General features: G+C 34.1%; 1 protein-coding gene across 1 annotated transcript; it reads right to left on the bottom strand.

Annotated features, from left to right (window-relative positions):
* Positions 1–5,896: 5,896 nt before the first annotated feature.
* On the bottom strand, positions 5,897–13,215 carry LOC123654209 (cystinosin homolog). Its single transcript, XM_045590127.1, has 9 exons — positions 13,012–13,215; positions 11,943–12,042; positions 10,917–11,117; positions 10,422–10,662; positions 9,583–9,702; positions 8,992–9,162; positions 8,371–8,591; positions 7,194–7,289; positions 5,897–7,007 (listed from the first exon to the last, which is right to left on the bottom strand). The coding sequence occupies exons 1-9, from the start codon at positions 13,097–13,099 to the stop codon at positions 6,965–6,967; spliced, it is 1,281 nt and encodes a 426-aa protein (XP_045446083.1). The 5' UTR covers positions 13,100–13,215; the 3' UTR covers positions 5,897–6,964.
* Between the last annotated feature and the right edge of the window lie 1,495 nt (positions 13,216–14,710).

The following is a 14,710-nucleotide window of genomic DNA, read 5'->3' as shown; positions in this document are numbered from 1 at the left end:
GATAACACAGTTCCACTACCACCTTGGAACTTATAAAGCCGACCGATGGCGGAATAACCATCCAACTTCTGGCTTTGAAATACACAGACCGAAGACGGGCAGCAGCGTTTTCGGTGCAAAAAAGCCAGCCCTGCGGTTACCAATCCACCTGCCCAGCGTGGTGACAATGCGTCACCAGACTATAGGCAACACACATGAGTTCACGCCATTTTTGGTGCGAACTTGTGGAGGTATATGTACAGCAGTTGACTACAATAGGCTGAAGTAATATTATTTATTAATCAACTTGACTGTTACCAGTTTACTAAGATTTTTCAAACAATTTAATAACTGCATAACTCATAATATGAAGATTTATACCAAACCGTTTATACCAAAATTCTGGTAAGGATTGTATTTTTTTTTTTTTTAATAATTACTAGTGAGAACATAGAATTGCTACTGTACTTTGATGGCACTCGACTTCATCTAGCTTCCTCTCTTTCGTAGCTTTACGCTGTCAATAAGTAGGATATAAATTTTTTATTAATTGAAAAAATAGTGGTGATTTTGCCGCCCGCTTTCATGCGCCGCCTGGGGCCATGTCTCCTTTGCAGGCTACCCTACCGCCTCCCCAGAAGTTCTGGCTACCTCACCCACCACAAGAACACAACGCTGCTTAAGAACAGTGTTATTTAACTATGATATTCTGTAAAGTTGAGGTACTTCAACTTCAACTTATGAACAAGATTGTGCTGTGACCTACCTCAATAAAATGTCAATACGGTTTTATAATAATTCCAGAGATTTAAAAAAAACTAAATAAGTTTTTCATGCCAACTAATGTCCCTTAACTCCAACGCGTTGCACCTCGAAGCAACTTTAATATCATTACTAACTCGCTATAGATAATAGGATGTGTAAGTAAAACAATGAAAAATATCAGAATTTTTTTATTTCATTATTAACATTTTAGACTTAAAAATAATTTATAGATACAAGTATTTTAAATGTGTATAGTGTATGTCAATTCAATTTTGAATTAATATGTTGCTTGATTAAATTATAATTATTTTTTGAAGAGCCTGATTTAACATTTGCTGATAAATTTTATCTGGCACAAAGTTACTACTAAGTACAGTATCATAGAAAGCAGTAATACAGGTCCTTTGAATTTGTTTAATCTTAACTATTAAACTACAAGTTCTGAATTTACAATTTACTAGTTGAAACATCTAACAGATAAATGAAGAGCTTGATAGTGAAAAACGTATATTAAAAACTATTATCTGTTAGATACACTTATACGTCAGGTAGCTTTATCAGTAACCGATGAAACATACTCTAACAATAATAGCAACAATATTATTATAAATTTAAGAGTAGGGGTAGATTGTTTAAACACTTATCAGAAAGTTATAACGTTGAAAATTAAACGTTTATTAACTTTAAAATTAAAAAAGACACTACACTACCTATTTTATAGTATATTTTTTACATATTATTCTTATTATATTAAGATAATAATTAAAAAGGAATCAAAAATAATTAGCCTTTAAACAATTTACGATGGCAACACTAATAGGAGAGATTATTATCGCGTATGTAGTTTTGTTGCCGTTAACAACATCGATCCACAGATTACAAAATAGCTTACTGTAGTATTGAGTAGTAACTTAAATAAACTATTTAAATTATATACAAAATTCAAATTATTGTTCACTACACTGACACTGTAATATCATTGCGCAGTTACTTTTATTGCAGATTACTCTTTCAGTCTTTTTAATAATTAATAGTTTTTAAGTTACACAAATATATTTAAAATCATTGGCGTAGCAAGGGGTACCGGAGTGCCAAGGCCAAGGCGTCACACAAAAGGACAGCGACAAAATTACCACGACTTTATTCAATTGAAAAAAAAATCCAAATCGTGTCCGCAATGTAACAGACATAAAAATACAGTAGGATTGAGAACCTCCTTCTTTGTAAAAGTCGGTTATGAAAACTGAATAAATTAATTTGGTAAAAAAACGAGTGTGCTTTAGTTCACACGACTGAAGTCAAACTTCCTTAGTGGTACCCTACGGTAATATTAATACGAAACGTAACTCTTTCTCTCTCTCTCTCTTTCTATCTTCACTAACTAATATATCTCTCTCTTTCTATCTTCAGTAACTAATATCTCCCTCTCAACTTCCGTTCGCCTCGCCCGATCACACTTTTCATAACGCACTCGTCACGAATTCAACAGCTTATTCCCCAAGTCAAGTGTGCATAAAGAAGTTTTACTTCAAAAAAATTAAGTAAATTGGTGGGGGCGGCAAATTTTCGGTGTGACCCGGGCGGTATAAAACCACGCTACGCCTAAACGCTTAAAATAACTTTTATTGGCATATTATAATTGATAACCAGTTTTTTTACACTCAAACAATCACCTTTTCACTGATAGGTACGGAAATCTGGCTTTTCAACGTCCTCCATTCTGATTTTTTGCCTTCTCATTTTGATTCATGCCTCATCAACCATGAAACAAATCTTCATATAACAATTAGTTCTTATACACATCTGTGCGATATTTTTGCATTTTTTGTCTCTTCCTTAACTTTAAATTCTAGGTCGGTGACCCCTGGTAAGACTCTGACGTGGCGTCTTGATGAAGACACGCGTTGTCCTCATCGAGTTCGTCCGAATTGTACATAGTGCCTGGTAAGAGGATGTATCGCGCCTCTCTGGAAAAAATAAAAAGATACGATATATAACTCACGCACAAAGGCCGCCATTATAATGAAAAGAGTGATTAAGAGTTTGAACCCACACCAAAAAAACTTCCAGCCTCCAGGCACAGAAATAAACATAAGACAAATAGGTAAGTATACGCTTCAGCCTGTAATATCTCACTGCTGGGCATAGGCCTCTTTCCCCATGTAGGAGAAGAACCAGAGCTTAATCGACCACTCTGCTCCAATGCAGGTTGGCAGATATGTTTCCTACTATGGAGTAACAATCTCTATCCGGTGTACATGATAACAACCGGGACCGACGGCTTAACGTGTTGCTCCGAAGCACAGTGGGGAGACCCACAAGGACGGCACAAACACCCAGACCACGGCAAACATCTGTATGACCAATACAAATGTTTGTCATGTGCTGAGATCGAACCCGCATCCGCTAGCGCAACAACCACAAACCACTGCTATGACCATTGCGCCAACACGTCAATAGGTAAGTACATACATATGTACGCCTAATGCAGCGATAGCTATTGTTGAGTCGTACTAGGTATATATAGCAGCTTATCAGTTTTCTTCCAAATATTTTCATAGATAGAATTAAAATAAATTATTTAGTACTAAATATTAATACTCTGTGATTTACTGAGTATAATATATTAAATAATATTTGAGTGTGCAGTTGCTAAATAGAAGCATTTGTTATTTAACAATACTAAAAGAGCTGTATAAGTTCATCATTAGTATCTTTAACACACTAGTTATATAAAGTTGAATGGTTTGTATGTAGTAAAAAATATATTACTCGAAAACTAATTATTGATAAGTTCAATAATATGTTACACAATTCGGACGAACTCGTCGTCACTTCCGTCACGTGGTTAGCTATCCTGATACTCAGTCCTCGGCGCGTTCCTGCTTCGTTTTTTCTAATATATCTACAGAGTAGTTTGATTATATTTCTTTATGAATTTTTTATTATATTTAGGGGATTCAAGCAACAATCTTCAACCTTTCTGGTGTAGTGGTGCGTGTGCCGTGTAGGCGCCTGAACATTGGCGGTTGCAGGTTCGATGCCCACTCGGGAAAAAATATTTGTATAAATACAAATATCCACACTTAATATCCATATTTGTATTTATATAATACAATTTTTTTTTACCGATTTGGATGTATGTCCTTGTGGGTCTATACCGCTCCTCGGAAAACACGTTAAGATGTCGGTCCCGGTTGCTATCATATAAGTACACCCGATATATTGTCCGGGCTTATCTCCGAAAGCAACTTAAAAATAGGCTATATTTAATTTCATTTAATGACTGCGATATTTGTATTACAAAATTACAAAATAAAAGATATGGCGGTACGAAGTTCGCCAGGTCAGTTAATAGTTATATAAAATTGAATGGTTTGTGCGTAATATTTACATAGACTTTTAGTATCTACTAAGCGTGTCATGTCATATCTTCTTTTGTATTTTGACTGGAATTTGAACTGAATCCAGTGAGAAAGCCTTATGGTATAAAAAGTTCTTTCATCTTCCTCCATAAATAGAGTAAACATTTTTATCTCGCCATGTAGAAGTATCCATACTTCTTGATTGCTTGACTTACTTTTGTCGTATGAAGCGTTGCTGCGCTTGAGTATTTTGACTTTTACTTTGATGAACTAAATTTATAAAATAGATCCTTAATATATATACCAAATATACGATGGTTGATTTTATTTCATGTTACTAAAGTATAAACCTCACAAATTTGTTTTTTTTTTATCAGAGTAACAGGCGTAATATTATTTAGTTATATTACCTCAACACATTCGCTTACTTCTCAAAAAAGTATGATAACAAATCAGTATGTTTTAATTTGACTAACCAGTTCTACCTAATCGGAGTCCTAATTGTAAGTTTGCCGACAAGCATTTTAATCAACGATTATCTGCCTTAGATATTATAAGTAACTTCAAGAATGTAACCTTACCCAATCTAATTTGGCGATCATCACAAAATATTGTGCTAAGTCGTTGTTTTTACTAGTTATAAAAAAAAAAAAAAACAAACAAAAGATTTGATCATGTAGATGCTGATTTGTAATAAAAACGTGTTATAAGTCCATACAAATAGGATGCTGGTTACCTAGAGTTATCAAGACTCGACTGCACCGAACAAGCTCCATTGTCTTTTCTGTCCCACATGACATTGGCGAAATAAATTATTTTAAAATGGCACAATTAAATCAAACAGCAATGAATATAATTATTAACAGCCATCTAACAGACGATGATTCACCCTAGAACTTAATCTACCACGCTTCGCCACTGCGGCTTGGAGGATAATTTCCCCAACAGAAGTAACGCTAAGCACAAGTTGCCATCAGGCCTCATGATAACTGGGACCGATAAATTAACGTCCTCTCCGAGGTAAAGTGGGTAACACACAAACTACAAATACAAATATCTGCTCCAAGCGGGAATCGAACCCGCAACAGTCAATGTTTCGGGCGATTAAAGATATAATTCTCAAAGCTTTAGTGTAAGATAGCAAAATTCATAAGATTTTTCTTTTTTGATGATTCTATCATAAGAATCATATAATTATCAAAATAGTATAATTGTGGTGTATGAGCAAGATCAATTTATATTTTCGTGACTTATAAAATAACAACATTTGTGCATGCAATGTGAACACCTAGCGGCTCAAGCTTAAGCGATGCTTCTTATGCTACATAATTATGTAAAAAGTTGATAAATAAAAATTAAAGAAAAAATGTAATTTTATGCAATACATTTTCTACACTTATATACTATTAATATTAATATCTAGCTTTTTGGGATGACTCGCAGAATTTTAGGTATTTTTTTTTTTATAATGTCAACAAATTATTTCATTTCATTTTTTGAACAAGAAAATCAATTTAATAATAGTCTATAGACGAGAATTTGAGGTAGTTGCTGATATGTAAATACAACTCAGAATAAATTCTTATTCACATGACTTCTAACTAATGTAGATAACATATTTTCATTCAGATGTTATGTCAAAAAGCAATTACTGTATTATTTTAACTTTCTAATAATTATTTTACTTTTTCTTAGTTATTAAACTTTAAAACAAATTAAATTGAAACTAGTTTTAAATTCTTAAATTTATAACTTAAAGATTAAAGGATTAAAATAGAAACACAGCAAAATCAAGACTTATTTATTAATCAAACATATAATTACATATTAAATTACACAACTAACTTAAAATACGAGTTATTTTCGAGTGAAACTAAAGCAGTCATAAAAATACGTTTTAGAATTTGGGATAAAAGGATGGCGAAGGTATGTTCCTTTGAATGGGACATGTCCTAAATGCATAATCGATGGAGGATGAAATTAAAATGCATTGATATATTTACACATTTTAATATAAAATGTGTTATTTCATCACAGATCCTTTAGTAGTTGACAATTTCATAACAATAATAAATTCATTTTATCATATTCCCAACAAATAACAATCACTTTAAATTAATAATAAATACAACAGCGAAATATACGGATGCAGATCAGTCTATCAATTTATTGCTATGATGGTTCGAATGTTGGAATAATATCGTAAATTGGTCTTTAGCATGCATACGTTTTTGTGACCGTCATAAGCGTGGTGTATCTAAGGTGGTCTAATATCTCAACTATTCATTGAAGGAATTAATGAAATACCTAATTTGTTTAGGTGGGTTATAAGATTAACCTTTATACATTTCTCCAAACTTATTTAAAAACACATTGGTCGTATAATAGATAAGAACCGGGTAGATTTGAACTTTTTGTAAGATAAAGTATAATAACAGAAGTAGAAGTAAGAATCAGATTGGACATTAATGCAAACGTCCAAATCTTTGCAAATTAATTTTCGGAAATCTAGAATTAATCTGTGGCTCAGAATAAGCCAATTTGACTTGGACACACCACGCTTCTCAAAGTATCATTAACAAATGCGCCTAGTCGAAACAAATTTTGGTAGTCAAAACAAATTCGACAGAAAATAAAAACCAAAATGATCATCAAGTAGGAAATGATTAAAGTAACAAAAAATAGTATGCTTTAAAATCACATATTAGTCTAAGCTTATTAACTTGCATTGAACTTAAATATTTTACTACATTTCTTCAGCCTAGTAAATGCTGAATATAAATAAAGAAATTATTAATAACTAAACGAAACAAATAAAATTAAAAATGGCAGCATTAGCAGCAGCATAAACCCCGTCATGCCTTCGCTTCGAGATCATATTTCTTCTCGTCGGCATCCCTATAAAATATATAAATAAATAGGAAAAAGTAGCCACAATTTTCACAACTTGTAATACTAAATTAAAAACTCAAAATCACAGATAATAAAAAAAAAAAAAGAAAAAAAAAAACAATCCTTAAACGCCATTTAAACGTTAGTGATTGTCCATTACGGTGTCTGAAGTTAATTTACCCGTATACATACCAAGTCCGAACCAAAAAGTAATCACTGCCAGCTCTCGAACTCATCATACTGGTACCCTCTTCGCTAGAGTCATTAATCATTAATTTCCTGGTCTCTCTGAAAATATTAACCACAAAAACGTGTTCTTATCATCTCGAAAAAAAATCCGCCATTTTGTTTTACCATTTCGAATATCGAACACTTCCGTGTTCGATGCATGCGTGCAATAGCGTCCCGTGATGAAATGATGTGTCCATATAAAGCGATGTCCCATTGCTGCAGCATTATTTGCAATATCTAAGTATATTATATAGAAAATCACAACATTTATTATATAGCAAACAATACATTATAGCGATGATGTTTTTACATATATAATTATAATTTTTCCAACACACTTTTTGTTTGTCATCTTGTAGTAATGATTTTTTCATGGTGTACACCATAAAGCATTCTGGTACATAATTATTTCAACATTTAATACGTATGGTATTTCTAATATTCAATGTAAATTCTTTATATCTATTTCATTTCATTATGCATTTATAGTAAGAAAGAACTTACTTTAAAATCTGTTTTACTTGTGTGTTCATTTTTGTCTGTTGCATTTTTCAGGATCTCCTGACGTTCAACTTTCTTAGTTTATTGATTATTCATTTCAATCGATAATTATACCTGCAGATGTCTTCTGCTATGCAAAGGCCTCTTAATTCTTTTATTCAGTAAAAACATATCGAGTTTTTTCCGCCATATGGTAATACAAACAGTTACTGTTCGAAGTACAAGTTTTTAAGTCAGCATTGTGCATTATATTTAAGTAAAATGTCTTCCATAATGCTAAGGATATTTTTTCCTTTTTATCCACTGGATATATCTATTTTCAGGTATAATTTATTGTCACTCGCATGATGTAGCGTTGCAGTAATAGTTAAAACAATGGTTGCTCGAATGGTTAATAAGGACCTTATATTATGTTAATGAAACCCAAAGCCAGCGAGAATATTGAACTAACATATACTATACAAATTATTAGTTCAATATTCAATTAGAAGCGTCCCAATTAAAGCGTATATAGATCGTCGGTGTTGCTAGGATACGTAAATTATACTCGATTATTTAAATTTACTTTTTTTAAATTTTTTGATTTAGCAACACTAACGAACTATACGAAAATGATAGGAAATATTAAAGAACGTACCTGTAGAAGACATAGTGTTGCAACATGAAGAATATGTCAAAGATAAGGCTGAACAATCCTAGGCCGAATTTCGTCGCGTCTCCGAAGAAAGATATCCAGTCATTATAGTTGTAGGCGTTGAGGGTCATTTGTAAGACAGAGAGGAAACCGCCCACGAAATCTAAGAAAATGTTGCCGATACTCCATCCCACAGTCGATTTGCGCTTGTAGTTCATGTACGCCTGGAATTTTTTAAATAAAAACTTACTTTGGTTCTTTAGATGCATAGTTGATTTGAAAATTATTTAACAGAAAATATTTCAGCTCTGGTGTAATGGTGCAAATTTGCTTAGCAGTAAGACATTTAGAGGCTGAATCACCTGAAATCAGTGACCAACCGTGGTGTTTTAAACCACCGGACCCTACGACAGACTCTCCTCAGAAGATATTTTTGTATGATCACACCACTAGCTGTCGTGCTGGCGGTTGCGGGTTCGATCCCCGCACATGGCATAGATTTCTATTGATCATAGAGATTTTTGCCGTGGTCTAGGTGTTTTTGCTTGTTGTATTGTGTTTCTGGACCCCCGACAGTCAACCCTACTGGGGCCGTTGAGTGTGAGACGTTTATTTATAATTTACCTGAGGAACATATTTGATAAGTGTGATGCAGAGTTTTATGTAGCTGCAGTAGTAGAGGAAGTCGAGCCATGCGATCTTATCTGCGGCGCCCAGACTGGCGGTGATTATCACGATACCCACGAAGACACTCAAGATACCGCGACCAGTCATCGATACACGTTGGTCTTCACGCTGGAAGATATTAAAAAAAACTTTTTATTACGATCATGTATAAAGATCAATTACAATTGAAAGATTTTTGGTCACACTGGAAGAGAATTAATAAAAATGTAATTATTGGAATTACAATTGAGTGGATTTTTCCTGTACGGTACTTTTTAATAAGATTTCAAAAGTCGAAAAATAAAAACTAGCTCCAACCAAGCTTGACGTGCAGAGTGGCCAGTTTGTAGTTCTTAATCTAAACTTCAAGTTTTTAGTTATGATGTTTTGCACAATATTGATTGTGTAGGATGAGGATTTCAGAAAACCGGGATATCTGGTGCGAACTTGGGGAGGCCTATGTCCAGCAGTGGACTGCAATAGGCTGCAGTGAGTAAGTGGTAGATTTAGTAATTAGTTTACTTAGTATGTAGATAAACACAATCTTACCTCATACAAAAAGCACTGAGCTATGGTAATAAGGGTCGCGAATGCAGCGTGCAAGGAGAAGAAGACATCGTTTAACTGTACCGGGTTCAAACTACGAGGGTGGCGACTAAAGTATTCGTCCTGAAAACAATACATTAAAATATATTATTTTTCATACAAATAGGTCGGCAAACAAACATACGGCCCACCTCATGGCAAGCGGTTAGCGTGGCTAATAGACGCCCGCTAAACCATAAGTAGATTTAGGAGTAGTATTATTTGACTGTAATCTTCTGTATGGTACTACTCCAGACGAGATGCTCCAGATTTTGATCATGAACTTGAGTTAGTTTTTTTAATGTACCTTTTAATCTAAGGGTTATGACGTTTATATCTAAAAATGTTACTGCTGCCATGGTTGTTTTATGCTGCAAAATTGGGGATTTAATTCCCAATACGAGTGTGGGCGGAACAATAAATACATAGCATATCAGCTGATTATTTATTACCTGAGCAGTCACTAGATAAACATTATATTATTTATACTTCACACATGTTCCGATCAGCGTTCTGGTGTGACGTTATGAGTAGTCACCTAAGCACCAGTGGTAGCGAGTTCGATGTCTCAGTAAACCCCGAAAGCTGTCGACACCATCGACGTCGTGTTTTTATAGACACCTGATAATAGTAACAATCGTACTCGTAGGGAAGTTATCTGCCAATGCCCAGTGAAGAAGCGTGGCGAATTAAGCTCCAGCCTTTTTCCTATACGAAAAATGTCCTTTGTCCAGCAGTGGGATTTTACAAGCAGAATCAATGAAAAACAATCGTAATGCTATCAATAACAAAAAAATACTAACCTGTATAGCCTTCGAGAAAAACAACCCGCAGTTGAATAGGGAATACATAGTGAAACCCATAATGTTGAGCGCTAAAAAGTCAAAGTTGAGTCCGACGACGCTCTTCCTCTTGAAGTTGATGTATATTTGAGGGTAGAACGACACCGACCAGGCGACGAAGTAAATCCAACCCATTATGTATGAGATTATGTATATGGCGTTCGAATGCATGACGGTGACGCGCAGGAATACTGAATCTAGACTGAAATGGAAATATTTATTATTTCATTCAATGATATGGATTTTAGACTGAATTTTTTAAAAATACTTCTATGGCGACTACTGTATTTAATGAATTACATCGTATTTAAGATTTTTTACAAGTTATAGAACTAATAAGTACTTATAAGAAATCTTTAATTAGACAAATGCTTGACGGTGTGAATACTTAAGGAAAAAGCTAATTTATACAAAATTCTACACACAACTATATTTAAAAAAAAAATCTCTACTTACTTGACAAACCCTGTCGGTGTTACATTGAAGGTTACTTCTGAATGTCCCGGGCTTTTTCCATATGCGCATATATCATAGGAATGTTCTGCGGTGGCGTTAGGTTCCTCTGTACCTGGTATATCGATCACTGACGGAACAAACTGAACTATATCTAGATGCTGTATGTTGGAGGTCGCTTGGAGAGATGTGTTGTATTCTCCGCTGTTATGAAATTATGTATAATAAGATTATTTAAGATAAATAGGAATAAAAATACGGTTCATCATTTCAGCCTAATACAGTCCACTGCTGGACATAGGCCTCCACAATTTGGCGCCTAAAATGGCGTGAATTCGTGTTTTTGCCCATAGTCACCACGCTGGGCAGGCGGGTTGGTGACCGCAGGGCTGGCTTTGTCGCACCGAAGACACTGCTGCCCGTCTTCGACCTGTGTATTTCAAAGCCAGCAGTTGGATGGTTATCCCGCCATCGGTCGGCTTTTTAAGTTCCAAGGTGGTAGTGAAACTGTGTTATCCCTTAATGTGTGTTATCTCTTACGACACGCACAGGATGAGAGGAGGTGGCTATATTCTTACCGCCGTAACCACACAGCGTACTATACGGTAATAAATACGATTCTAATTATTTTTTTATATATTTCTGTAAAATTATAAGCATCTAGCCCGACGCAAACTGTACCATCTACTACGCTTTCTTTGTTTTCAGGGGTTGTGGGTATGATTCACGTCTCGAGTCTGGACGTATAATATTTATTCATATATGTATTATTTATTTAATTTAAAAATGTGTCTCTATCAGTTGACTGTTCTCAAAGCACACGCATTAAGTTGCCTACTTAGAAACAGATGATCGTGTGTATGTTAAACATAGTTTTTTAATATATTATTTATTTATAATGTATTAGTAAAACTGACACAACATTGTGATACATAGTTAACAATTTTACTCACAATAGAGTCAATAAAATTTACATAACTTTTTCATACGGTAAGAAGTCTTGTAAACTGTAACATTTGTGGAACTTACATTTGAATCAATTTTAACAGACGCGTCTCATCAACGAGTAGATGGATATCCGTCAAATCTACGTACATTTTCTCGAGTTGACATTGTGCTAAGGGTAAACCTGAAAAAGAAAATAAATGAAGACTTCGTTACTATTACTTGTTTACTAACAATTAGTTAGAATCCAGAACAATAACATAAATAATGTGGTCATCTCAAAATTTAAATGTTTTAACAAAATTTTCGAGATATTTTTTTTTTACACAACGAGGTCAGCAAACAAGGATACGGCTCACCTGGTGGTAAGTGGTTACCGTATCTTATTGACGCCTGCAAGACCAAGGAGTATTGCAAGACCGTTGCCGAACCTACCCTCGACCCTGCCTAGGGCCACCATTCTCACCGGAACACAAGACTATTTGAGAGCAGTGTTATTTAGCTGTGGTTTTTGTAAGGTTGAGGTACTTCCCCAGTCAAGCTAGTTTAAATTTTGAACAAGAAGTTTCCTGCTGAGCCCTTTTTTTACGTGGGGAAAATCCATCATGGACCTTTCAGCGCGGGGACGCCAGAGGATTATGTCAGACTGTTACTGACTAAAAAACCACCACGTGTGCAATAGCAGTCGTCCGCCTGGGTGGGGCGAGATGGGGTCGCGCTAGCATTCGTCACCTCGCCCCGGCGGTAGGCTCGGGCAAAGGTTTTGCCTGGCACAATGGTGGGGTGGCCTCGCTCACAACAAGGCCACCCCTCAGACGTATGGGGTCGTGTCGTCCGGCCGGCCGAAGTCTTCCTGCTGAGCCCTACCTTAATGTATATATTATATATAATGTACTATTACAAGCGTTTTTTTTTTTAATGTAGACGTGTAAAAATGGAGATTATTAAAAATTATCGACTGAATTATGATTACTATGTAAACATTATTGTTGTGCGTAAAAAAAATTCATACCATATTTTTCTTCTGTGTGATATTTCGAAGATGTTGAATGTTTATTTTGTAAGAAATGTCATACCATCATATGACATTTCATATGTCATAATGTCATACCTTCAATATAATTTTTAATTACCATCAATTTAATGTACTCACCTAATAGAAACATTGCGACGAGACAGTAGCTTAACCTATGACTAGAGTATACTCCTGACCGGGCGGATACTGAGCTGATGCGTGCCATTTTTAGTTATCCTTATTACCTGTGAACAATAAAAAGTTATTTATTTCATTATCATCAATGTATACTAACAAAAAATTTCATATTTTCTCTCAGAACGTATGAATATAAATTACTCAATTCCTACAACTTTACGACAAAGATAAAGAATCGATAAAAAAATAACGAGTTAGAGAAGTAATCACTATAGGCGAAACACGTGTTTGAATGTATGTTCATTATAGGTTCAATAAGGTGCAAAGATATACAACATACTTATATAACTGACTTATTTGACACACGTTTACTTGGAAAACTTTGAAACTACATTAAATAGTTTATGAAGACATTTACTGCGATTTGTTTGGAATAAAATATATACCTAATAATTTATTTTACAAATAATAAAAATTATTTTTTATTTCAATGTTATTATTAATTTATGGAGGCATTGTTTTCGGCTTACTACTATAATAATGGAAACATATTTATTAAATGATAAAAGAATACATTTTTAACAGTTATAACTGTACACTTTAATGAAGTTATGGCACTTGGAGTCATTATATATTCGACATTGAACGAGAGTAATCATGTGGAAACACAACCTTACTAAAAGATTTATTTAACGTTTTCTATTTATTTATAAATTTTTAGATTTAAAATATGTTATGTATAGTTTTTAAAAGTAATTAAGAATTTATTTTTACCGTTTTTTAAATTCTATCAAAAAAGACAATTCTCTTCTTTTAATAGTAACAGAAATAAAAAATAAAAAATCTTCCGAAAATACAACCATAATATAACCACTCAGAAAATAGTTAGCTAATTAGAGCCCAGCTTTTTTATTTGTATTTTATTATAGTAAAAAATGGTTTAACATTATCAAATACCTCCCCTTCTACGTTAGTGTTCACGTTTTAATTCAAACAACATTTTTTTAAGCAGATTTATTGTAAAGTTACACTGAGACTGACTACTTTATCTGCTGTTTTGTACACCTATAAATTTAAAACAACTATATATCTTCAATCGGTAGTAATGCAATTTATTTTTCAAATACAGATGTAACATTTAATAATTACGAGTACGTTCCGCTCTTGTGGGTTTACATTGAAATTGTAGTCGCGACAAGTTTAAAGCTGAGCGTATGTTGACGAAGTAGCACAAAAATGAACAGCACAAAGCAGCACAGCTCAGTCAGGTAAAAGAAATGTTTTATCAAATGTTTGTCAAGACATAAAAAAGTCAAAAAAAGCTATTGCGTAAACGTATGTCGCGATTTATTGACAAACAAATTGTACAATCGGTTAAACTTCTTGTCCTAACTTCAGTAAACGACGTATGACAGCCAACATACACAAAAAGACCTTGCTGACATGAAATGAAACATAATAGCTCCAACTGTCATTTCCTGGTAATGCTGTACCATAATCTCCATATAAATGTCAGTATCTACATCACAGTATTTCACCCTCATTATTTGTTCATACTTAACTTCTCTGTGCTGCGCAGAAAACTACGTTTACATACGATCAGCCTTATAATAATTTAAATGCTAACTGCGTATGGCAATGATCGGTAAACTTGATCAGTGAACGTTGTTTTCATAACATTACGTACCATGCCATGCGA

The sequence above is a fragment of the Melitaea cinxia genome, chromosome 6 (assembly GCF_905220565.1).
Source record: "Melitaea cinxia chromosome 6, ilMelCinx1.1, whole genome shotgun sequence".
Classification (NCBI taxonomy): domain Eukaryota; kingdom Metazoa; phylum Arthropoda; class Insecta; order Lepidoptera; family Nymphalidae; genus Melitaea; species Melitaea cinxia.
This window is presented reverse-complemented; position numbering and strand designations above follow the sequence as displayed.